The sequence below is a fragment of the Ruditapes philippinarum genome, unplaced genomic scaffold, assembly GCF_026571515.1.
Source record: "Ruditapes philippinarum isolate M1 unplaced genomic scaffold, ASM2657151v2 ctg154_1_1_1_1, whole genome shotgun sequence".
NCBI classification, from domain to species: domain Eukaryota; kingdom Metazoa; phylum Mollusca; class Bivalvia; order Venerida; family Veneridae; genus Ruditapes; species Ruditapes philippinarum.
The window spans coordinates 107148-131529 of record NW_026861602.1 but is presented as its reverse complement, the minus strand read 5'-3'; the positions used below and the strand labels follow the sequence as shown (position 1 = coordinate 131529).

At 33.1% G+C, this 24382-nt stretch overlaps 1 protein-coding gene across 2 annotated transcripts in view; it reads right to left on the bottom strand.

Annotated features, from left to right (window-relative positions):
• Positions 1 to 4098: 4098 nt before the first annotated feature.
• The window catches only part of LOC132716280 (microtubule-associated protein futsch-like), a 38177-nt gene continuing 17893 nt past the window's right edge, over positions 4099 to 24382 (bottom strand). Inside the window, exons 2-5 of one of the 2 annotated variants that reach the window (XM_060699515.1) lie at positions 23530 to 23628; positions 18601 to 18630; positions 15463 to 15611; positions 4099 to 14002 (exon numbers count right to left, since the gene is read on the bottom strand). In XM_060699515.1, coding sequence (XP_060555498.1) covers positions 9014 to 14002; positions 15463 to 15611; positions 18601 to 18630; positions 23530 to 23628 — 5267 coding nt within the window. In that variant the 3' untranslated portion in view covers positions 4099 to 9013. The remainder of the gene's footprint in view (positions 14003 to 15462; positions 15612 to 18600; positions 18631 to 23529; positions 23629 to 24382) is intronic. The other variant, XM_060699516.1, reaches the window with a different exon arrangement.

The window sequence follows — 24382 nt, the reverse complement described above, 5'->3', positions numbered from 1 at the left end:
CCCAAGAACAGTATCAGTGAATGTCATAGTATATATTATACATTTATTGTCTGCACATTTTATCTGTTAATCAAAACCTAAGTTACATCCTTTTATAATATTAAATGATTTTTCAATGATTTTCTTCTCTTTTTTTTGGATGAGAATTGTTATCTTAACAAAACACTGATTATCTTCGAAATATGGATAGAAAAAATGAAAGGTTAAAAAAATACTTAGTCAATAAAGATAAAGATTGATTAAAACTTTATTATTTTTTATTTAAATTTTTTATTAAAATTTCAATGAATATTGCCATAAAATCATTGAATTAAAACATGAACAGACTTAGAAACATACTGTATTAAAACAATTGACTTAGAAACATACTGTATTAAAGGATTTGACTTAGAAACATATACTGTATAAAAACATTTGACTTAGAAACATACTGTATTAAAATTTTTGACTTAGAAACCTACTGTATTGAAACATTTGACTTAGAAACATACTGTATTTAAGGATTTGACTTAGAAACATACTGTATTAAAACATTTGACTTAGAAACATACTGTATTAAAACATTTGAGTTAGAAACATACTGTATTTAAGGATTTGACTTAGAAACATACTGTATTAAAGGATTTGACTTAGAAACCTACTGTACTTAGAAACATACTGTATTAAAATTTTTGACTTAGAAACATACTGTATTGAAACATTTGACTTAGAAACATACTGTATTAAAGGATTTGACTTAGAAAGATACTGTATTAAAACATTTGACTTAGAAACATACTATATTAAAACATTTGACTTAAAAACATACTGTATTGAAACATTTGACTTAGAAACATATGGTATTAATGCATTTGACTTAGAAATATATTGTATTAAAACATTTGACTTAGAAACCTACTGTATTAAAACATTTGACTTAGAAACATACTGTATTAAAGGATTTGACTTAGAAACATACTGTATTAAAACATTTGACTTAGAAACATATGGTTTTTATGCATTTGACTTAGAAACATACTGTATTGAAACATTTGACTTAGAAACATACTGTAATATTTGACTTAGAAGGATTTGATTTAAAAACATACTGTATTAAAACATTCGACTTAGAAACATACTACATGTATATTAAAATAGTTGACTTAGAAACATATGGTATTAATGCATTTGACTTAGGAACATACTGTATTAATGCATTTGACTTAGAAACATACCAAATTAAAACATAACTAATTTAGACTGCCAATTTGTTTCTCATCATGTCTGATATTGATTTTGTTGTTGTACTGAATAAAATATATGGTAAATAAAAGTTTTAATGCTCAGATACAGACTACAGAATACATCTGATTAAGTAAAGTATTGATTACGACAGAAATGTCTTTGTTGTCATCTGTAATAAAAATAAATATCCGTATATACAATACTCCACATTTTCTGTCTCAGTGAGTAGTTTTGTAAATATTTTATTTTAAGGAAAGATATCAAAACATGATCTGGACAGAAATAATAATAACATATGCAATGAAATTTTTTTTTATTGGAAGTCATTCGGTTGTGAAAGATCTTGTGTAGAACTGTATGTAAAACATATCCTGTTAGAAAATTTTATGAATGACTTGCAGAATTCAAGGTTTTAAGTAATTTATTTCAGTTGAGTAACATTTAGAAAGAACGACTAAATTTATTAAGATATAGTCAATTGAATTTTTCTTTTTTTTTGGAAATGAGAAAGATTTTTTTTTAAAATTTATAACCAGGTTTACAATTTTGAAAATCCTGCTTATTAAGATCTAAAAAAAATTATTAGTTAAAATTTTAGAGTATACAATTGTTGGTAGTTAAACTTGTTTATATTACATCACAATTTATTGAAAGAAAAGATCACTTTGTTAGATCTAGAACCCGTGTTTTGAAAATATTTTTAAGATCTTCAATGTTTTATTATTATATATTATTATGTAAAGATCTGGTAAAATATGAGTGTTAACATTTTGTTAATGTACAAATACGGGTAAATGTAATTACATCTACATTAACTGTTAAATTAAGAACTTTTTTTGTTATTGCTTTATACCAAGCAAACATGTTTGTACCAAAATAATCTAATGTTAAAGTTTTATCTCGAATTGTTTTTTAAAAATGGAAATAAAGATTAAATACAGAGCTTTTCTGCTCCTTTTATAACTGTGTTGTGTTTATGAATTTTATCTTGATGAAAAACCTATAAATTGGTCCCTGTCGAGTTGTTTTTATTATCACTATCACCGTGCAACAGCTTTAATGTAGTCTTTTACTCAAACACTTTTAATTTAAGGCATCAACAGAACATTATATAATACTGGCATATAAATAGGTTCATTTGTAAGCAAGGGGAATTATTCTGAAAGTTTTATATTTTCGGAGTTGTGCCCCTTTACAAAATATCAACTGTATCAACATGAAACTTGGAATGCTTGCTTATCATGACATGGCATATTCTGTAGGACAAGGGATGGAACTCTGTAATCAGTATTTGTCATTAATAGATGAGTGCTGGTATTGTATGCTCTGTAATTGATTTTAGTTAGGTTTTAAGTTGCACCAACACCATTATAAACTGTCATTTGTCCACTTTACCGCTTTCCTAGTGGAGATAGATCTCAGATAACCCTCTATGTGTTATTTCAAGCATAAAAGTAGAACCATGACCTTCCCTGAGCTAGCTTGATAGCTTTCCGACATGAAAACAAATCATGGCAAGATATGAACCCGAGTGGCGAGAGGCCAGTGGTTTGGTGTTCGTGACCATAACCGCTTGGCCATGGTGTTTATGATTCAGATTATATGATTGAAAGCAGCAAATGATAGTATAAATTAGTATTTTCTTCTCAGTTATTAGATGGACTTAAAAATTAACCAAGTTCATAAAGTTAAGGGATTATAAGATTAAATTTGCTGGTTAATATGTTAGCAATCAGTGTAAAATGTAGTCAGATAAATTGCCATCTAATTTTTCAAGACAATGAGTGTTGGGTTCATTGGTCCAGTGGTAGGATTTGTGGGTACAAGGTTTCAAGTATCACCATAATGAGACAATGTTCTTTGAGCAACATTGGTTTCCATTCATCCAAATTTGTTCGTTTTCTAAGCTGATGTTTTTATAACACACTTTTGGTTGTATTTCTAAAGTCAGTCCACCTAACTGGCTTTCTTGGGTATAACTATCCACTAATTACTAATTTCTCCACAAGTAGTGTATTACATATCACATTATTATGATTTCTGAATCAGCAGCAAGAGACAAATAACCAGTAGAATCAATGTCCGATATGAAATATCACCGAGAAATTTCATCTCTCCGGAGGAACAAACCAGTGACCCAAGGCTAAGCTAAGTCTGAGTGAACTCATCCAGAAGTAAACGAGTATCGGCGAGAGCAGTTTGAATTCTCTGGGTACATGTTTGCTGCCATAAGCAATTGACTGACTTATGTAGCAGTAATTTGAGTGAAATTATTTAAAGCTTTTGTTGTTAAAGAATTTGGTTTGAATGTAATACATGTGTTTAATTCATCAAGAATACCAGTTACATCAGCTTTTTCATTATACTTTTAACAGTTTTCTTTCTTTGGGTTAAAGTAACGGACATGGACACATTACTGGTCATACCACTTTTTTTTTACCGTAATTCCTGCATAGTAATTCTTAGATCATTGAGACACTGTTAAAGTTATATGGCGACTTAAAACTTTACTGGTAGAGGAAGACTCAACTGTTTCGTTTGTTTGGGTTTTACATAGACATTGACACATTATTGATCATAACGCTTTTTAAACTGCAATTCCTGCCTCAAATTCATACATAGTTATTTCATGAACACTGTCATTTGGCGACTTTACAGCTTTACTGGTAGAGGAACACTCAAGGTGTTCTTCCTTGCATTATTCCATGCACATATAAGCACCCAAGTAGTAGAAACAACCTTCCATACGCTAGGTGGATAGCAACTGTCTTATATCAAAGGCTCCAATGTCCAGGTCATGGTTCGAAACCACAGCAGAGATGGGAAAAAGATGGGATAAATCCCCATTTCATATTAAAATCAAACAAGACTCAATTTGGCTTTTTTCGATTTTTTTTATTCTGGCAATGACAAAAACAATGATGCAAAAAAAAAAGTTCAAATATATATATCATAAACATTGCATTATTAAGCAAAATGTATTTGTAGCAAAGTTTTAAACCCATACAAATTTTAGTTTTACAATAAATCCTTCAATCAAAAATTTATTTCCAGTTTTCATTTCAAATTGATAAATATTTCTGAATATCATTATGAAAGCATATCTCAAAACTTGGGTTAAGCCGGGTCACAAAAAGCTATACATATTTCCTAGGATATACAAAGCCAGCACATAACAATTGCTGGCACAACACTATCAATTATATATTTAAATGTATTTATTAATCATGTCACATGATCTTGCCAAAAAAGCAACGAAATTTCAACATCAAAAGCGACATCTATGAAAAAAGCATCTTAAATTTTCTACTGAGCAGAATTGTGTGTTGCCACTTATATAAAAGGTAGAAAACATTGTAGAATACATATCAATGAGAAAAAAAAAATACATGAAACTTAAATTAATTTATAAATACTGTGACTAAATTAAATAATGCTAAAAATATTGACTAGACTTTCTTGGAATTTAACAAAAAAAGTTCAAAACTTTTGAACTTGGGAACAAGGTTATGGTGTTCTGTATTTGAAATACAAAAAAGTTTCTGTTTGTCAAAAATGAAAATGCGGATTCGTAGAATGTTTTAAGACAACAAAATCGATATTTAGAGAATAAATTTACATTTTTTTCCCGAAAACAGCACATCATACATCTTTTATGTCTGTCAATAAAGTTTGAAAAAAGAGCTACTTTGGTATCTTACATTGGTGAACTTTAACGATAAAAACGTAACACTTAGTTGGTGGGAAAAAGGGTCTAGAAAAAAATAAAAATCCAAAACTGTACATACCACTTATAGAAAGAACATTATATAAGAAGAAGTAAATATTCTATGAAACATGTGTTATTCAATGGGTAAAAAAACAAACAAAAAACAAGAACAAAATTATTCATGTAGAAAGAAAAATAGACCTATTATTTGTAATAAAAAAGTTACCTAAGTAAGATAATAACAATAAACAAAGCGTAAATAGTAAATTTGTGAACAGAGGGGTAGCTAGTAATGAGCTTTGTGGCTATACATTGTTTCCTTATTGCACATGATTTCCTACAGTTCTATACACTTAACACCCGGCCTTATTCACCACTAAATGTTACCTCATTTTTTAAATAATGACTTCTGTTATCTCAATTTAAAAATAATAAATTTTTCTAGAATTATCTCTCATTTTCAAAATGGTTATCTCATTTTCAAAATGATGACTTTACAATCGAACCAATTTTTTCTTAATCGCCACAATATCTTTTTTATGACACATTTACATGAATAAGGTCGAGTGTTATACATGAATACATTGCACTTATCAAGCCAAGCACTTTTGTTCCATTGGCCATCAGTTTATCTTACAATTGCACACTATTACAATTTTTCATGAATAGTAATATAGGCAACATCAATAGATGCTCCCTGATGTAGCATGCCTTGTGTTAAAAACATGGCCTTCACTACTAGAAAATGTAGTAAAATCTATTTTCAACTGCCATGGCTTTGACTCAATCAACCTGAAACCTCGGTCAAGGGTTAGACACCCATGTGAGGTATCTATCGTTAAACCAAATACCTAACTTAAAGGTATATGTCAATAAATGAACGTGCCATGAATAAATGAAGAGCTTATCTGCAAATATGAGCTCCGTCGAATCATTTCACGTAGCATAAAAAGTTATGTGAATCGGATGGTTTGAGTAGTAAAGCGAATTGTGTCAATAATATGTATCTTACAAAAGCTTTAAAAGCGAATTCTATGAGCACTTTGTATATTTGTGTACAAAACAAAAACTCTCCAACATGTAAACATTTCTAAATCCTTTACTATTACAAAAATGGAGGATCCTTCACCAGTATTTACAAAAAGCTTGGTATGTATGTCAACATGACATTCAACCGTCCAGACAAACTATTAACAATTTTTACAAAAGACATCGCATCAGAAAATCTGGTTTTACTGGGAACAATTTGTCGTCCCTGTTTTTTTCGGATATTCCGTCCTGTATAAATCATCGTCTGAAATGCAGAATAAAATTTAAACTGCAAAGTCTCAGAATACCATCTATACAAATATCTACGATATCATATAAGGAACATCTCTGTTGCTGGATTTACATACAAGCTCCGTTTAACACGAAAAATACTAACATATACGAAACATAACAAAGGATCCTTTTGTGTTTGTGAACATGTAAATATAGTAAAACTTGCTCATCTCGACTAGGTCAAAATATGTAATACAACTATCATGTCTGTCCATTTCTAAACGTGTCACTAACAAATCATCTGTATAAATTATTATAGACTCTTTACAAAGAAGAAACTTTTCATAGCATTTTATCAATATGTGACAAGAGATCTTAAAATACACTATATTGAACTGTAAAATACAAAATCAAATGTTACAATCAAAATTCAACCTGTTTACAATCAACCTCAACATTCATCATACAAAATGTTTACATAATACCTCAACATTCATCTTATAAAATGTCAACATTTTAACAATCATTGTACAGACAGTGTCAAAACTCGATCATTCAAAGCAATTGTTGAGCTAAACTTGTGTTCTATATGTGCATAGGTATATTATTTAGATCGATATTCTCTCTTTAAACAAACTGATAAACATATCACCCTATCCATTTAATATGATAAATTCAATTCAATGGCTGAATAAACTGTGTCAAAAATTAATTCAAAAACAATTATATTATTTTATATATTGTCATAGCTTGCCTTTACAGTTGGTCAATGCCTACAAAGATTATAAAAACATTCACTGTACACGCCCCCCATCATTCTCATTTGTTACAGCACTCAGCAGCCATTTATATACAGGCACTTTTATAGAAGGCAATCTATATATACAGTCCCTTACTCACAATCTATGTTCCCTCAACAAAGTAGCAATCCTATTTGACAATAACAAATGTTACACTTATCAGGTCTGCAGATTTTCTTTTGAAATACATGTAAAAGGATAAATGTTCCCTTCAATAATCTATCAGAGGAGACAATGAACATGTTACTTCTTTATATCAATAAATAACAGAGAAAGAGGGAGTTTTTGTGATATCACAATTGTGACATCATCATTATGACATCATCGTCAAAACGGAAGTAAAAACAAACAAAAAAAATCTAGAAATATATGAACAAGAGTAGTCTCTACAAGTTATTGATAAGAACACATTGGATGTGTATAAATTACTAAATCACCCCCTACATATAAATAAGAATATAATTCAATCTATTAACTTGCACCAAATATCCGACCAGTTTTCTGGATGTACATGTACATTAACATTGCAAGAGATATTTTCCCATTAGACAACATAAATGCATACAATAAATGCTTAATTTAAGCTGGTATTTGCTAAAAACAAAAGAAATAACATACAAACTTAAAGATTGCACAACACTTTACATATGATATACTCTTTATCCACATTTGATTACACATCACACCAGGTAGAATACTGCTAGAACACAAAATTTAGTTGTATCTATATATACACATGTGGAAAAAATGTCAAGTGTATAATTTGTGGGAGCCAAAATGTCTTAAAATGTCAAAAATCTTAAATTTCACATCCCAGATCAGCGTTGGTATGTCTTAGTTAAACAATTCCTAGAATAAATCTTTTTGTCAAATTCATTTAAGATGGAACTACTTTTTTGTACTCAATAACCCCTTGAACCTGTTAACCTCATACAATTACTACTTCTTAACTTTGTTTCGGTGCTAAAAACAACTTTATTTTTGTTGAAATATCTGAAAATGACTATATCTGACCCATTTTGACAACCCGACAAATTATACATTACAATAACTTCTTTATGAATTTTTTTAGCAACTTGGATGTCAATTTCAATTTAGTTTACACTTAACCTATTACAATTAATCAGTGCAAGTTAAATATATCTCGAGTATATTGAAAGAATATTTCACAATTTTTTTTTTCATGAAAAGATTACCAGTTACTGCAACTATAACAAATGTTTGGTTATCAAGGAAAAAGTTTTTTTTTAAAGGCGACACAGGAAAAATACACTGTAATCATGAGAAGCTAAATGCATGTAGTTCACACTTCCATTTTTCAAAATTTACACTTAATTCTGAATTTGAAAATATTGTTCCCAATAAAAAAATTGCTTGATTACATCATAACAGATATAACCAATCATGTACATGTACTATCCAAACTGTAGTTACAAAAATGTCAGTAAAAAGTTTTTTTTCTTTAATGTTTATAATTTCAAAGGAGTTTCAAAAACACTCAACATTACACCATCAGGAAAGATTTTAACAATCAACCATTTTTCATGCTTTCCTCCCTAAACACAAGTTAAAATCCACAAACCGTCTTATCACAATCAATGCAAACCCTCCATTACTAAAAATTATTAATCACATGTATATAAAAAGGTAGAGAATTTATTTTGCACATACTATTCTATAAATAAGAGATTCATCGACGAACAGTACACAAACACAATGCCTAAAGAACATTTTGTTCCCTTATTTATCACATTGTCCATTAAGTCACACAACATCTTTTTATTATATTTTGCAATAAAAGCAATTAATTTGTTTCTACACTCCACTAAAGCACTTTTCTTCCTATATCAGAAAACATTGTTATGTCAAACTGAACTTTCGCAGTATGAAAAACAACATTGACAACATAATGTTTATATAATTGATGTGCATCTAAGACAACCTTTGGATTGAAAAGCATCTGTAATGCACACTTCCAATGATTCCATAAATGCTAAAGTTAATTGGTGTAAATAAATTAGAATTCTAATCTATATGCCGAGGAGCTTGTCTCATGATCTTGTAACTGGATGGTACATCTGCTAGCTGATGGCGCTATCTCGACCTTTTCTTCGGCCAATCTTTCTTTGTGTAAACTCATCCATAACCTCAGTGTCTCATTATCGTATGTTGGTATCACTGTGACAGGTAGCGACTTATCTTCCCAAGTCTTCTTTCCTTCCAATAAAGCGTCGAGGACGTGCGTGTTAGGTGAAAGAGCACTGAGAACATAATATCTAGCTCGAACACGTTTGAAGAATTCTACATCACTGTAACTTGGATTACCATGGTTTGGAATATAAGTAAGATCCATATAGAATGGATGAAAAGGTGGGAGGGGAGGCATTTTGACGGCTGTTGGTGATGCCCTAGTGCCAGTTGCGGTTGCTGGTCGCTTAGTTCCATTCATTTTAGATTTTGTATCACTGCCTCCAGCAGGAGCTGTGGCTGGTCTAGATTTAGGAGCAGCTTTGCCACCAGAAGAAAGCCTTGAAGAATTGCCTCCGGTTGATAGTCGAGAGGCATTAGCTGTATTACCACCTAAGGAAAGACGACTTTTGGACTTATCAGGAACTCCATTGCTTGCAGCTGGTTTTTTAGTAGCTGAAGTTGGTCTTTTAGCAGTTGCTGCTTTTTTAGCAGCTCCTGTCTCATTCTTCTCACCTGGGGGAGCTGGTGAAGGCAAACCCATTGGTTCACCCCATTCTGATAATGGATTGAAAGCAGCTGGTCCTCCAGCTGGTGATAAATCTTGATCAGGTGTACTGGACCTATCCTCTTCATAAGCTTTATTGTAATTATCAAATGGGTTATTTCCAGGTTGTTCAATATTCTCAAAAGGGTTGCTCATTGGACCTGCTCCAAAATTTGGGGCACCAAACTGCTCAAAGCCATCTCCAAATGGATTGGTTCTTGGAACAGATGCTGAGGCAAAAGTTTCCTTCTCATCAATACCATCAACTGAATCTCCATCCTGTTCATCTATTTGATGATATCCAATTTGTCCACCATGACTAGCATCAGTATAGTCTGATTCTGGTGTCATAAGATTGTCACTCATCTGGTCTGCAAGGGAATCTGTTGGTGCTACATGACTCTCTTTAGCCATAACTTTTCCATCTTCAGTCTTCACTCCTTGATTTTCACTTAAGCTGTCTTGAATCAAGCATTTCTCATCTGTAGCTTCTTCCTGATCAAAAGAACTACTCTCTTCATCATCTTCATCCGACTCATCACTTTCGTCTTCAAAGGATTTCTCTGTACTTTCTCTTTGCTCTGGAGACATGGACCTCTCAATACTTTGCCTTTGTTCAGCGTCTTCACTTGGAGATAGGGATCTGTCAACACTGTCTCTCGATTCCATTTCAATATTTCCGCTTTTTTGTTCAACTGGGCTCATTGATCTCTCAATGCTGTCTCTTTCTGTATCATTTATGTTTTCTTTTAATGGTTCTTGAACATCCCTCTCAATACTGTCTCTTTGGTCATCACTTGAAAAAGGACTGCTTTCTCTAACATCATCTCTTTCAAGAGAATCTCTATTAATATCCTGTGCACCTAATTGAGAATCTGGACTATCTGCTCTTTCTCCTTCTGATTCTACAGCTTCTTCTTTGTCATATTCACTTACTTTTCCAGTCTGACAAAGACTGTCTTCAACTGATGCTAAATCATTTTCATTTTTAGCATCACTGATGAATTCTGAGTCTTGTGATTGGGGAGCAAAGTCATCCTCTTTTATCTGTTCAATCAAAGATTCGTCTTGCTCAAGCTGGTCAGGCTCTGGGCTTATAAGTCTTTCTAAAGCATCAGGAACTTCAGGTGTACCATGGTCTACTGTTTCAAGTTCAGGTTCATCGTCTTGAACAGGAATATCTGGCTCTGGTGAACATTCTGGAGAACTTCTATCATAAAGTTGCTCAGATGCCTTTGATGGCAATTCGTCTCTTTCAGCTTCAGATATACCTTGTTCAAATGATTCAACTTCGTTCACTTTTTCTTGAACATTTAAACCAAGTTCTGGTGATATCTCAGGAACACATTCATTTTGAACATTCTCTGGCATAAGTTCATTTTCTTTTTCTAAACTTTCCTGACTTTCTTCTACCTTTTCATCTAAGTTCATACTTGAATCTTCTACAGGAAGCTGTTCTGTTACTTCTTCCGGCACCTGTTGTTCTTTTTCAGAATCTTGTGCAGCCTGAGCAATCTCAGGTTCCATATATCCCAGATCATTTTGATCTGCAGTTCCTTCAACATTTTCATCAAAGTTCATACTTGAATCTTCTATTGGGAGCTGTTCAGGTTCTTTTTCTGGTACCTGTTGTTCTTTTTCAGAATCTTGTGTAGCTTGAACAATTTCTGGTTCATCAAAACCTAGATTTGTTTGGTCTACAACTCCAAATTGTTTCATTTCATCTATATCATCATTTGCTTCAAAAGAACTTTTACTCTTTTCAATATCTTCTAGATCATCATTAAGAGGCTCAACATGTTCTTTACTTGCAACAGATTGGTCTTCAACAATAAAATCTTTCTCTGTTTCTTCACTTAAATCTTTCTCTTGCACATCTTCTGGCAAAGAGTTTTCAACTTCATCTGGAGTTTCAAGCATTGTGGGATGTTCAACTTTCTCTTCAACTGGTACTGTACTTTCCTCATCATAGTCTTGGGATTCTTCAGCCTCTTGTTTAACAGGCAATAAATCTGGTTCATTTGTGTTTGGTGTTATTTCTGGTTCAGATATGACTTGGCTTTCCTCTTTAGGACTAACAACTGGGATTACATCAGGTTCCTGACCATAGCTTTCAGGTGCATATGCTACAGGCTCAGGGAGGGCTTGTGGCTGTATTTCTTCAGATGTATCATCCTCAGGAGTCATGACTTCTTCAATGGTACCACCATTCTGAGCAAATGGTCCATCAAATGGTTTATTATCAAACATGGCTTCATGCATACTTCCAGACATAAGATCCCCATGAAAACTTCCTTGCATTGCATTTTTTGCATTCATATCATCCATTAAATCCTCATGCATACTATCAGCCATACCACCAAACATCTGTGGTAATCTTTGATCTGCTTCTGTAGCTTGCTGAGCATTTAAATCTTGTTCAATATCTTGATCTTCATCATAAATACCTAGCTCAAGCATCTTTGCTTTATCAAGTGTACCAGTATTTTCATGAACAGCCGGAGGTTGACTAGGTTCAGGGACAGAAGATGGTGAAATATCTATCAGAGAATTTGATTGCTCATTTGTCGCTGGGGTTGGTTGTAGAGGTTCCGAACTAAAAGCAGGCAAGTCAACTGATGATTCTTGGCCTCCATTTGTAAATGGTGTAGATTGAGGAGCAGTATCTAAAATGTCTGGGACATGAGCTGGGGGAGTAGTAATAGCTTCAGCTTGTTCCTCTTTCTTGGTGCCTGTTTTTGCCTCCTTAACTGGAGTTGCAGCTTGCTTTGGTGAAGAAGTTGAGCTTTTAGCAGGCCCCTTTGGTTGAGTACTTGTTTTCTTGGGCTTATCAGCTTTTTCTGCCTTATTGGGTTTCTCAGGTTTTTCAATTTTGCTTGCTTTCTCAACTTTGTTTGGTTTCTCAGGTTTTTTGTTTACCTTTTCTACTTTTTCTGCTTTTATCGTCTTTTCTGTTTTTGAAGTCTTTTCTTTTTCCGGAATTTTCATAGTTTTCTTGTTTACATCTTCTTTTTCCTTCTTAGCCCTCTGTGCAGGAGGTGCAGTCGGTTTAGATCTTGGAGTAGAGGGCTTGGGTGGAGCATTTTCTTTGACATCCTTTTTTGCATTTTCACTTTTTGGGGTAGTAACTGGTGATGCCTTTGACCTAGCTGGTGGTCTTGAAGAAAGACCTGCAGGTTTTTTTGCTGCTGGTTTCACATTCAAAGACGTCTTGGTGCATTGTGGATGCTTCAAAATATCAAGATTCTTCAACTTCTCTAAACCTTCTATAACTTTATGCTGGGGAGCATTACCAGGGAAGAAGATTCTGGTAATATTGTCATCGGGACTGCTTGGCTGCCAAACAAGTAAAGCACAGACTGACAGAGTGTTGGGAAGAGGCATGTGCTGGTTAAGTCCAAATTGGGCAGCATTTTGGTTCCACTGCTGGTAGAACTCTTTCATCTCTTTGCTATCTGTAATTGGGTTCAAAATGTACATATCCAGGGAACCAATTCCAACCTTGTGGTACAAGTTGATTGGCTCTATTGTTGAACCAGACTGGTTTCTGGAGCAAGAATGTGGAATTGGTCCGATCTGCTTGGCATACTGTATCAATTTGTTACCTTCTGCGGCTAAATTCACATGCAAAGATTCTTCTTTTGGCATACTTGCCTCTGTGTTAGGGAGAGCCTTGATTTTGTCAGAGGCATTAACATACATAAATCCAATCTCTGGGTGTACATTCTCAATACTCTTTCTCTCCAGGACTGAACCAAATCCATAAAGGTTGTCTGTACCAAGGTGTGTCATTAAAGCGGCATCAATCCTATCTAAATGGCGTGTGAAATCCCAGAAACATGCCTTCCTGCTATATCCTCCATTAACCAAAAGGTTGAATCCACTGATACCAAACAGTGCAGAATCCCCTTGGCAACCAGGGAAAATGTACAGTGTAGGGCGACTAAATCTGATATTTCCAACAACATCGGACGACTGCAATAATTCATTCAACTGCCTAACTCTCACAAAATTACTTATATATGCTGCAAATTGTAGGACGCCATGCAAGTTTTCTAATTTATCAGTTGGATTCAATTTAACATTTAAGAGTTTCGAAAAGTCATTCTTGGCTATGTGACCATTAGACCAATCCCCCTCTGATCCAGTGACAATGTGGAGGCTGCTTCCTTCCTGTTGACGGACTGCATTACCAACATCCTGGTCTTTGAAAGCATGAGCAAAGTTGTTGAATGTGAATGTGTCATCCTGTAGTATCCAAGCTCCTGAACCCTGAAAAATAGAACATTTTGACATTTAACCTCTCCTTAACTCTACTAGACAAATCACTAACTCACTTAAAAGAAATAATCTTGGACATCTGTACAGACTCAGTGACATTGACCTGAAACTTAATTAAGGACCTGTCAAAGAATGTTCTAAAAACACTAACAAGATATCAGTCAATATACAAGTGTGTAAATAAACAATATTTATTACATGCTTTTCGGTGGTTTATAGAAATATATCAGTGATATAAAACTGGTAATTTCACTGTTTGAAACAGTGAAATTACCACTTTGATAATTTCACTGTTTTGAATTTAAACCCGTTTAGTTGTTTCAGTGAAATACCAGCGTGCACAGTACTGGGTACCAACTTAATGATGTGACGTCGTAAATGACGTCACGTTTTATTATTATTTGGCGCACTTTTCATTCAGTATTAGGTTTAATGTCTTTTTAAAACGTTTCTTTGCATATAATAAAAAGAAAATTTGTTTAGTTTAGTGTAAGATCGAAATATATTTCACCTTGTGAACACCAAAAGTTCATATTTCACTCGTGGCTGCGCCACTCGTGAAATATACCTTTTGGTGCTCACTCGGTGAAATATATTTCGATCTTACACTGAACTAAACAAATATCCTCTATGTAAATGGTGTTCAAATCGAATGTTCACATGTCAAATAACATTTATAAGCTAAATAATAGTCTGGTCACAGTGGTTAAATTTTAGCTTTTCTGGTTTTCTTCCAATTCTAACACATTTATTTGGTCATATCGACTGTTGATCCATCCATGGCTTTAATTAAAGCTGTGATCCATCTAATCAACTTGGTAAATTATTTCCCCACTGAAGGTTATTTAACATTATTCCATCGATTCTTTTCCTATGATCTTATCAGAACGGGAATAAAACATTAATTATCACTTAATATTGAAGTGTGTATCATTCAGATGGTTTGTAATTAATCCCATAGGCCTATGGCGTTTCTGATAATTGTTATCGTTCTTACACTGTACAATATTTACATCTTTTCAGTTAAAATCTATATCAAATACATGCTGAATATCCAGAATGGTTTGGATTTTTCAAAGTCTGGACAACTTCCATTTTGAAACAATCCACTATCAAGTTTATCGATATCATAATGCAGTAAGAAAGTTGGGTCAATATAGTGTCAGACAGAGAGCATAAATATGCATCTAGCCTTGCTCTTTTCTTGTGGCAAAGGCTATTTAGTTAGTTTAGTGTCAACATATCGTCACCTTAGTGCAATAATTGATTAACTGCTATTAAATTTAGGACTTATTCTGTTATTGCACTAAGGTGACGATAAAAAATTTAACCTCTACAGTTGTATAATTTTCAGACACAGTAAATGATACTCTAAGCATTTTTAGGCTTGTATTTATTTTACAGTGGTTATTGTCCTTCATAAGGCTTTAAGGCATTAATAAGATATTTACCTGGAAGGCATGTCCAGAATATATCAGATGTTTGTGTTTAGTTGGGGTAACAAGGAAGTTCTTCACAGCAGCTGTCACTGTCTGTGCCTGTGGGTTGACCAGAATCTCTGTTGACAAACTCTCCGAGGCATGTCGAATAATTCTCTCCCCTGAAAATACAGAAAGTCTTAATTATGTACATGAATAACTAGTACATCCCATCTTTTGTTTGTCAAGTGCATCTAATAAATGTATCAATCATTGCACATTCTCGTTTGATTCAAAATGTGTTTTTTTCCCCAACAATTCACAATAAATACAACAAGAGTTAATGTGGGAAACAATTTTTAAGTACGAGGTTGCACTGGTGCCATAACCTATGTACTCTTGACAAGTCTTCTAAAGAGTCCAGCTAATCATCATATTTAGTTCAAAACTGTGTATAAGTTTGCTTTCGATCAATTTAGTTAGTTTAGTGCTTTTTCTCCTTCAGACAAATGGCAGAATTTTGTTATATTATTTCTCCCTAAACAAATAGCACAAATCATCCAAATGTCAGACAACATACCAGGAAATCACACCCATAATGCAGGAATGTGAAAATAACACAAGAATTGTGCAATAGTAATGTTGTATGTGTTATCTAATTTCTTTCACATTTTGATTTACAAATGTACACATGTACTATCAGACGTATTTGGCCATTTACTCTGTGTCAATTGCTTGTTTTGGCCATATATTGCACAGATTCAGTGTAACTATTGTACAGTTTTTGCATTATTTACCCAATCCTATGATACAGGATATACATGGTGAAATCAGCACATATAACTAACACTGTCTGTAAAATTATCAAGTTTTTTTTTACATCATGAAAAAATCAATACACACAAAAATTATGAAATTTTTGTGTATAATAATAATTGTAAAGACTTATATATGTATTGCATAAGGGATCACAAAAGCACTTTTGATACAAGTGAATAGCATGCAAATTCTATAATAAAATAAATAGAACATTACGTATAGCATAAATACATTAAAGGATCTATAGTGAGAAAATGTAAAGCAACTGTATGTAAATAAATCACGGTTACAATTGGGCAATATTCCATGGCATTAACAAACACACACAGTGTTTTCATGTACACATTCCATGTAAGTCAAGGACAACGATGTAACAGATTGTTAACTCACTATTCTAAATCATATTATCACCTCCTTCACTGTAATCAGTATTCTCATAACCATATAAACATTCATTTTTTTTATAACCATCAAAAATTCAAATTTCAAGGACATAAAGACTTGTCAATATGTTTATCGTGCTACATGTTTATCTGGTCCAGCCAAAATCTATTATACAACAGAATCATTTTAAACATAACCTGATTACATAAAGAATACTGAAGACCGATCAATCTGTGCATGAGGCGTGTCTTTCACTACTTGCTATATCCAAAATTGCACATGTATGCGAGTCATAACCTTTAACCTGCTGATTTTCTTAAATGAACATGTCCAGCTTCCTTTTTGGAACTTTCCATTATCAATTTTAGGGATATTAAGATGAAAATTTGAGGTTGGGAGAGCCTGGTCTGACTTCACAGATATACTGGTGGCAAAGGCTAGTAAGTTGTTTGTATTGGTGAAAAAAGTATAATTCATGTACTTTAAATGCCAATTTTGGTAAGCAATTAATAGTTATGTCCTTTAGATAAAGTTATTCCAAAAGTTCTCTATTTTCAGCTCTGGTGGCATCTTAGAGCCCATCAAACTTCGTTTAAAATCTTCAAGAAGATTGTCCATGCATCAAGACAAAAGACTTACTTAAACAATTTTTAAAGGGGACAATTTAAAGATTTTATATACACCTTGGTTTTTTGAAGAATTTCGTATTCATGAGATTTATCCACTCATGACTGCAATTTCTATTGAATATTGTACTTTTGCCTCTGCTAAGCTTAAATTCAATATACCAGAAACATCACAACATAATCATTTGAATGTTTGAATGAATGAATGAATGAATGAATGAGCATGATTTTATACTTAATGCAACACAATTGAGCAAAAATAACAAAACCGCAGGACAAATGTGAACAAGACAATTATAAAAATTATATAATTATATTAAAAGTATTACAACATGGAAGTGTTACCAATAATATCGATGTGATAGCATGCAATATTTACAACACTGGTGAAATGAATGTCTTTGTCCCCACAGCTTTTATATAACTTTACACAAAAATCCTCATAGCTGACCAATATTTCAAATAATTTAAAGTTTAAATTTTTATTTGTTCAGTTATCTTAAATCATTTCATTCCAATTTCAAATTACATGTATATTTTTTTTATTCCAGTTTCAAGTCTCTAGTTTATCCCAATTTAAAGTTTGCTAGTCTATCCTAGTTTCAATTTGATATCCAAGTTTCAAGTTACCAAGTTTATCCTGGAGAAGTTATCAAAGTTTTCAGATATAATTAATCCCAGTTTTATACAGACTTCCCGAAATACGTCGGTCCGACGGACATGTCCGATAAATTTTGATCAGGTCCGACGAGTTTTTATTCCGGATCGGTCCGACTGTCCGGCTTTTATCCAAGCCGCATGTATACAAAATGGCGTCGCTAAAGGTGCCAAACCTTGGAAAAATAAAAAATCTACGTCAGAGGAACAGGCAGAACAGCAGTAAAAGGATAAAAAGAATAGACCCGAGACAAAATTGAATGAAAAATAGAAGTAAGACAGTGAATCGTTGGTGTATGATAGGAAGGAGATGAAAATGCGCTGTAAGGAATGTGCCGATTTTTACGGCGAAAAAATTAAAAACAAAAAGTGTCTTAGAAATACAAACACAAGTTATTCTTTTATTTTGATCAATTTTATTTGGTCCGACAGATTTCGTTTCGGTCCGACAGATTTTCATGGTTTGTCAGACCGAATGTCTGACAGTTTTTTTCAACTTTCGGGAAGTCTGTTTATATCACCCCAGTTTCTCTCAAATTCAAATCTATTTATCCCAGTTTCTAGTTACCAAACTTATCCCAGTTTTAAGTAATCATTTTTTTTTAAGATATAAGAAAACAAATCTCAACACAATATTTAAGGAGATGAAAGATAGGTGACTGATTAACATCAGGAAAATTCTTACCCTCCTTCAAATGGTATCCATACTTGGATGCTAAACAGAAATGCAAGATATTTATATAGTGCTTAATCTTTCCTTCTAAAACAGTACACAATCAGTTGAAACATGTTTCAATTTTGTGGTTTTTGTTTGTTGCTGTTATTTTTATGCTGATTTAACCACAATTTTGGTGGGTTTTTTTTGTGGTTGATACACAAAACCTGTTTTCCAGGATTATTAATTTCCCTGAACATAATTTCTAAATGTGCAGTCAGAGACAAACAACCATTAAAATCAATGTCCGATATCATTATCAAATGTCCCAGAGAAATTTCGCCTTGCCTAAGTATCGAACCAGAACATAACCATGGATTACCATTCTGAAGCTCTCCCTACTGAACTAAGCTGGCAGACAAAACATACCATTCACTGTATATATCTTCAAAGAAACTTCTATTTATAGTTTTCAAGCAGAAGGGGGATGATAGGCCTTAATCTGCCATTAATTTAGCTTTTCTTAACTACCACTTATGTTTTTTCAGAGGGGACATAAATTTAAGCAAAAACAAGTTTTGTTAATGATTTAAGATTGCTGGTGTACTAACACTTAAAGTTAGTTTAAGTAAATTTCCCTTGTGTATATAATGACAAAAAGCACATTGAAGGAGTGCTTGTCAATAAAAAGAATGACCTTGACATTCATCTTCTAAATAATCTCATGCAAAAACTGCTTGACCTAATTTTATGATAAAACCATGTGATCAACTCTTTAACAACATGGCACACCATTACTTTTATTTTTTCTGTCTTCTATGTAACCATATGTGCTCACGTTTTATTACATGTTGTGAATTCATGGATGTTTTCCTTTAAAGTCAATACATAGTTTTCCCCAGGTGTAGCATTCCTTGCATACCAGAATGGTTAATGTTATTTTCAATCAATAGATTTTCTAGGAGATCTTAGAGAGAATCATCATGTATAAAGTTCATTAGAGTGACAAAGTAAAAACAAGGTCTCTCAGGACATGTTAACACCTACATGGTCTGTAACAGATCACCTCATAAAATAACATCAGGTCAAATAATGCCACCACTACCTCGTTAAGTTACTTAAGGTCAAATGCTGCCGGGCCTAAAACAATAACATGTCAAATTCTGCTTACAGAATACAAAACAGGATCTCTTAAAGTAAGATCAGGTCAAAGTCTGTTAAAAAGATTTTTAACAGGACTTCAAAATTGTATCAAATCAAATGCAAATAAAAGAATTTAAAAAAACAACAAAAAAAACTCAAAAATAATATCAGGACAAAAAGAGTTAATAACAGGACCTTGTTAAGTAACAATAGGTCAAATTCTCCAAGAACATTAACAGGACCTCATAAAATTATTTCAAGTCAAATTCTGCAGACAGAATTCTCAATTCTTACCAGGAACAAACTTATCTAATGCAAAGTCAAATAAAACTGGGATTCCATACAAATGTTACATCATTCTGTGACATGACATTCCAGAAACAGGACACTTCAATTTTTTCATTAAATCAAGACATTTCTCTTAAAAAACCATCCTATCTGACAAAAAGTTAACAGTTATTGGACAAGAAAAAGCCTACAAGAGCAGATACTTGCACATGTTGTCTTTAAGAATTTGACATGTTGTCTTAGTTTAAGTATTTTAACTTATCACTTGATGACATCGAAGTAATCCTTTTGCAAGTACCGACAACACTTATCTAGTACAAAATTCTTGTAAATACAGGTTTTACTATATAATTCTACGTCTATAGGAACCGATCAATGTTTTAACATAGAATTTCCATGTCAGATTTGCTTCATAAAGTCTCTGGAAGATTAAGAAACAGCACCCAGACAACATTGATTATTTTTCTCTAGATTCTTCCAAAAGCAGCAGTGGTCGGGAGGGAATGCTCAACCCTTCATTTGCTCAATTTGTATAATGGATTAAAAAGGATTTCAATAACAAAATACAAAATTGAGCCTTTTAACAGCCTAGAGCCCAGTCTGACTGCACAGATGTACAGTCTGGGGAAAGCAAAGTCTAATCTCTAGCATGTTGAGAGCTCAATACAATACATACTGATTTAGAGACAAAACATTAGAACTTAAAAATTGAATAATTTGCACTAAAACAACAGCTTTTAGTAGCTTATGATATTTTTTTCAACAAAAGTCCCTTCTTGCCTTCATTACAGATTCAAAAGTCTGTATCCCTTACTATTAATAACATCTGACAGTTAAGCTCTGAAGACTTTCTTGTGGGTGGAAACGCTGTCTATTTTGCTTACTTTGACAAACTTGTTAATCACTAAATTTCCCATATCACTTAATGATTCACTTTAACCTTTGAACCTAATGATTAAGTAAAAATAAAGACATCTGCTGAATTAAGAAAGTTGATGGCCTTGTAACAGTCTAATTGTTTACATCGAGATGAATAGACTTTAATATAGACACTCAAAAACACTTATAAAACACTGTCTTAATCATGCATCTTAAAACTTTTGACCTCAAGACTGAATACAGACATTCTTCCTTATTGTCATTCTGATTATAAAATAAAGGAAAATAGCCAAGTTAAACAGTGTTTAACAAGTTTCTGTGCAATATATTGACAAGAACAAGGAGTTTTCTGCACCAAAGAAACAACAATCAGAATAATTTTAGCATTGTGCAATTATTTATACAAGTTTCTCCTGATCATGGCCAGAAAACAATGACCCCCGCCCCCTTTCACAGGAAAACAGGTTATATTCTACTTAGAATTTTGGTTATAATAGAATTTATTTCAGCTTGAATGTGTAGCCAAATATAAGCTTATATCCAATATGTTCCTGGAACCAACAAGTACTAAGCAATGAGTGTAAAGTGTCTTGCTGAGGGAAGCAAAGGCTTGCTGTAGACCACAGGGCCAGCAATCGTAACACTTCAAAGTCCGATGCACTAACCACTAGGCCATGCCGCCACTACTTCGATTTTGAAGCAGTTGCTAATGAGCTACACCTTTTGGAACAAATTAAGTGAAGATAAATATAATTAACTTGTACATTGTATATATACTATATGTTTCACTTTTGAAAAGCAACCTTAAGTTTGAAAAGGACAAGAAGCTGATAAATAATTTTTTTTTTTAAACTTAAACTTTTCTGCGACTATGACTTCATTAAGAACAATCTATATATTTGTGCACACCCATTCTCATAAAATAAACATGTGTGCACTTTAATGTGGCGGAATAAAAGTGCATTATTATTAATCTGCCACAAAATATTGACTGGTTCCAATAATCAATAAATTGTAACCAGTCCTGTGTGAAGTCTCCATACCTACAATAATTATTATAGCTTGTAGCTGTTCTGCCTACTTGAACAACATGCCATACATGTTACAGAACAATGGTTGCAAGGTTTAATTCAATTATATTGGTCTATAAGTTTTTGATGATCCATCCCATTTTCTGATATTGAACAGTTGGAAAAATGTGCTTTTGATATTACGACACACTTCAAACTACACTAGTGTAGAATGACCCCTACCAAGCCCCCTGTAGAATGACCCCTACCAAGCCCCCTGTAAAATGACCCCTACCAAGACCCCTGTCGAATGACCCCTACCAAGCCCCCTGTAGAATGACCCCTACCAAGACCCCTGTAGAATGACCCCTACCAAGCCCCTATAGAATGACCCCTACCAAGCCCCTTGTAGAATGACCCCTTCCAAGCCCCCTATAGAATGACCCCTTCCAAGCCCCCTATAGAATGACCCCTACCAAGCCCCCTGTAGAATGACCCCTACCAAGCCCCTGTAGAATGACCCCTACCAAGCCCCTGTAGAATGACCCCTACCAAGCCCCTGTAGAATGACCCCTTACCAAGCCCCCTACCATGACCCTTATGGGGTAACGGACATCTTGGTACATGTAGAAACCAGGAAGCATGTGTAAGATAGTTTGACAATTTGAGCAAAAAATATCTCTTTTATTAAATAAAAAATGCTGACTAGAGAATCACAGAAGTCTGTGTGCCTTATTTCAACAAATGTTTCTGTTTAAGGCAGCAATTTAAAAACATAATGAATTGATTATCACTGGTGCCGAGTATTTACTTTGAACTATGATCATTTCAATAGTATCATAATTAAATCATTAAATCAACAGTAAAGTATTCACTTACAACAGCTGTACAATATTTGAATAAATCTGGCGATTTTTCACCAAACTAAATCAATAGTATTGAGTATTTCACACGAGGGATAAGTTGTTTTATTTTCAGCCGTGATTCATGTACGGATGAGTCATCAAGTTTATGACTCGTGTAAGCATATTATTATTCCAGTATGACCTTGCATATCCCAGCAGATAATTACCATTATTAAAATCATTGCGGATTTTCTCTGACAAGTGATTCAATACAAAGAGATTTAAAAAGACATTCTTAAATAGATGCATGTAAAACAATAACAAATTAACCTAATTAATAAATTAAGATCTCTCACTGTATTCAATGTGGCACAGATATTGTACATGATTACATAATCATAAGCAAACTGCCTGAGAAACTATTATCAATTCTAGCCCACAGAATCATGTATCGATTCATCCAATGGCATATTATGACTCTATATTCCAATTCCTATATTCCAACTACATTCGAAGTCTTACATCAATTCATCTTAACTCCCATTAAATCTTAAACCATATATATCATACTTAGCTTTCAGTATATTTGGAATAATTATGTCAATTGACCTTTAATAGCTGAAATTACATCTCAGACCATATATATTTTACCTCACTCCATTATACATGTATAATACCAATTTATACATCGATTTATCTCCATCCCTGAAAGAAAATCCAAAACCTACAATAATTTATTTTTGCTCCCAATGCGCCTTAATTTTTCATAAATTATCATAAAATTATATATTTACCATTTGGGCCTTCTTCGCCTAGATCTGCTTTGTTAGCAATTTGTGCAAGTTCATCATTTATGTCAATACCAGTAGCCTCTGTATCCCAACATCGAAATCCTGAAAATAGATAAATAACATAATAGTCATCCTAAATGAATGTTGCAATAAAAAACAAGAACGATTGACAAGAATGTGAAACTGCCTAAAATTGGCCCTATATTGCATAGCAAAATACCACAACAAAAAATTGTTTAATATAAAAAATGACCATATATGGTTCCAGTAATGTTTATTCTGTAAAGCAACTTTTGACGAATCATTAGCATGACACATATTAATAGTTTCAGATTCTAAAAATCCCTAACAGATCAGTCATAGTTTCTAGTGATCCCTAACATAAGTAATAGTTTCTAGTGATCCCTAACAGACAAGTTACATAGTTATAGTGATCCCTAACATAAGTCATAGTTTCTAGTGATCCTTAACAGACAAGTTATAGTTTATAGTGATCTTTAAAAGACAAGTCAAGGTTTCTAGTGATCCCTAACAGTTATTCATACAAATGTAGTTTCTAGTGATCCCTAACAGACAAGTTCCTATTTTAATTATTCTTAAACTGTGCTATTGTTCATGATATTTCCCTCAAGAATCTATATCTCAAAACAGTTCATCAAACAGTTTCTTTTTATTTATAACAGTTTGGTCATGTAGAGTCATCCCAAACAGTCCAGTTGATGCTACAATATCTAGTGATCCCTAACAGTCAAGGTCATTTATAATATACTTTCCCTGATATCATGTAACAATATCTAGTGATCCCAACAGTTTGTAAATATTCCACCCATCATGTACAATATCTAGTGATCCCTAA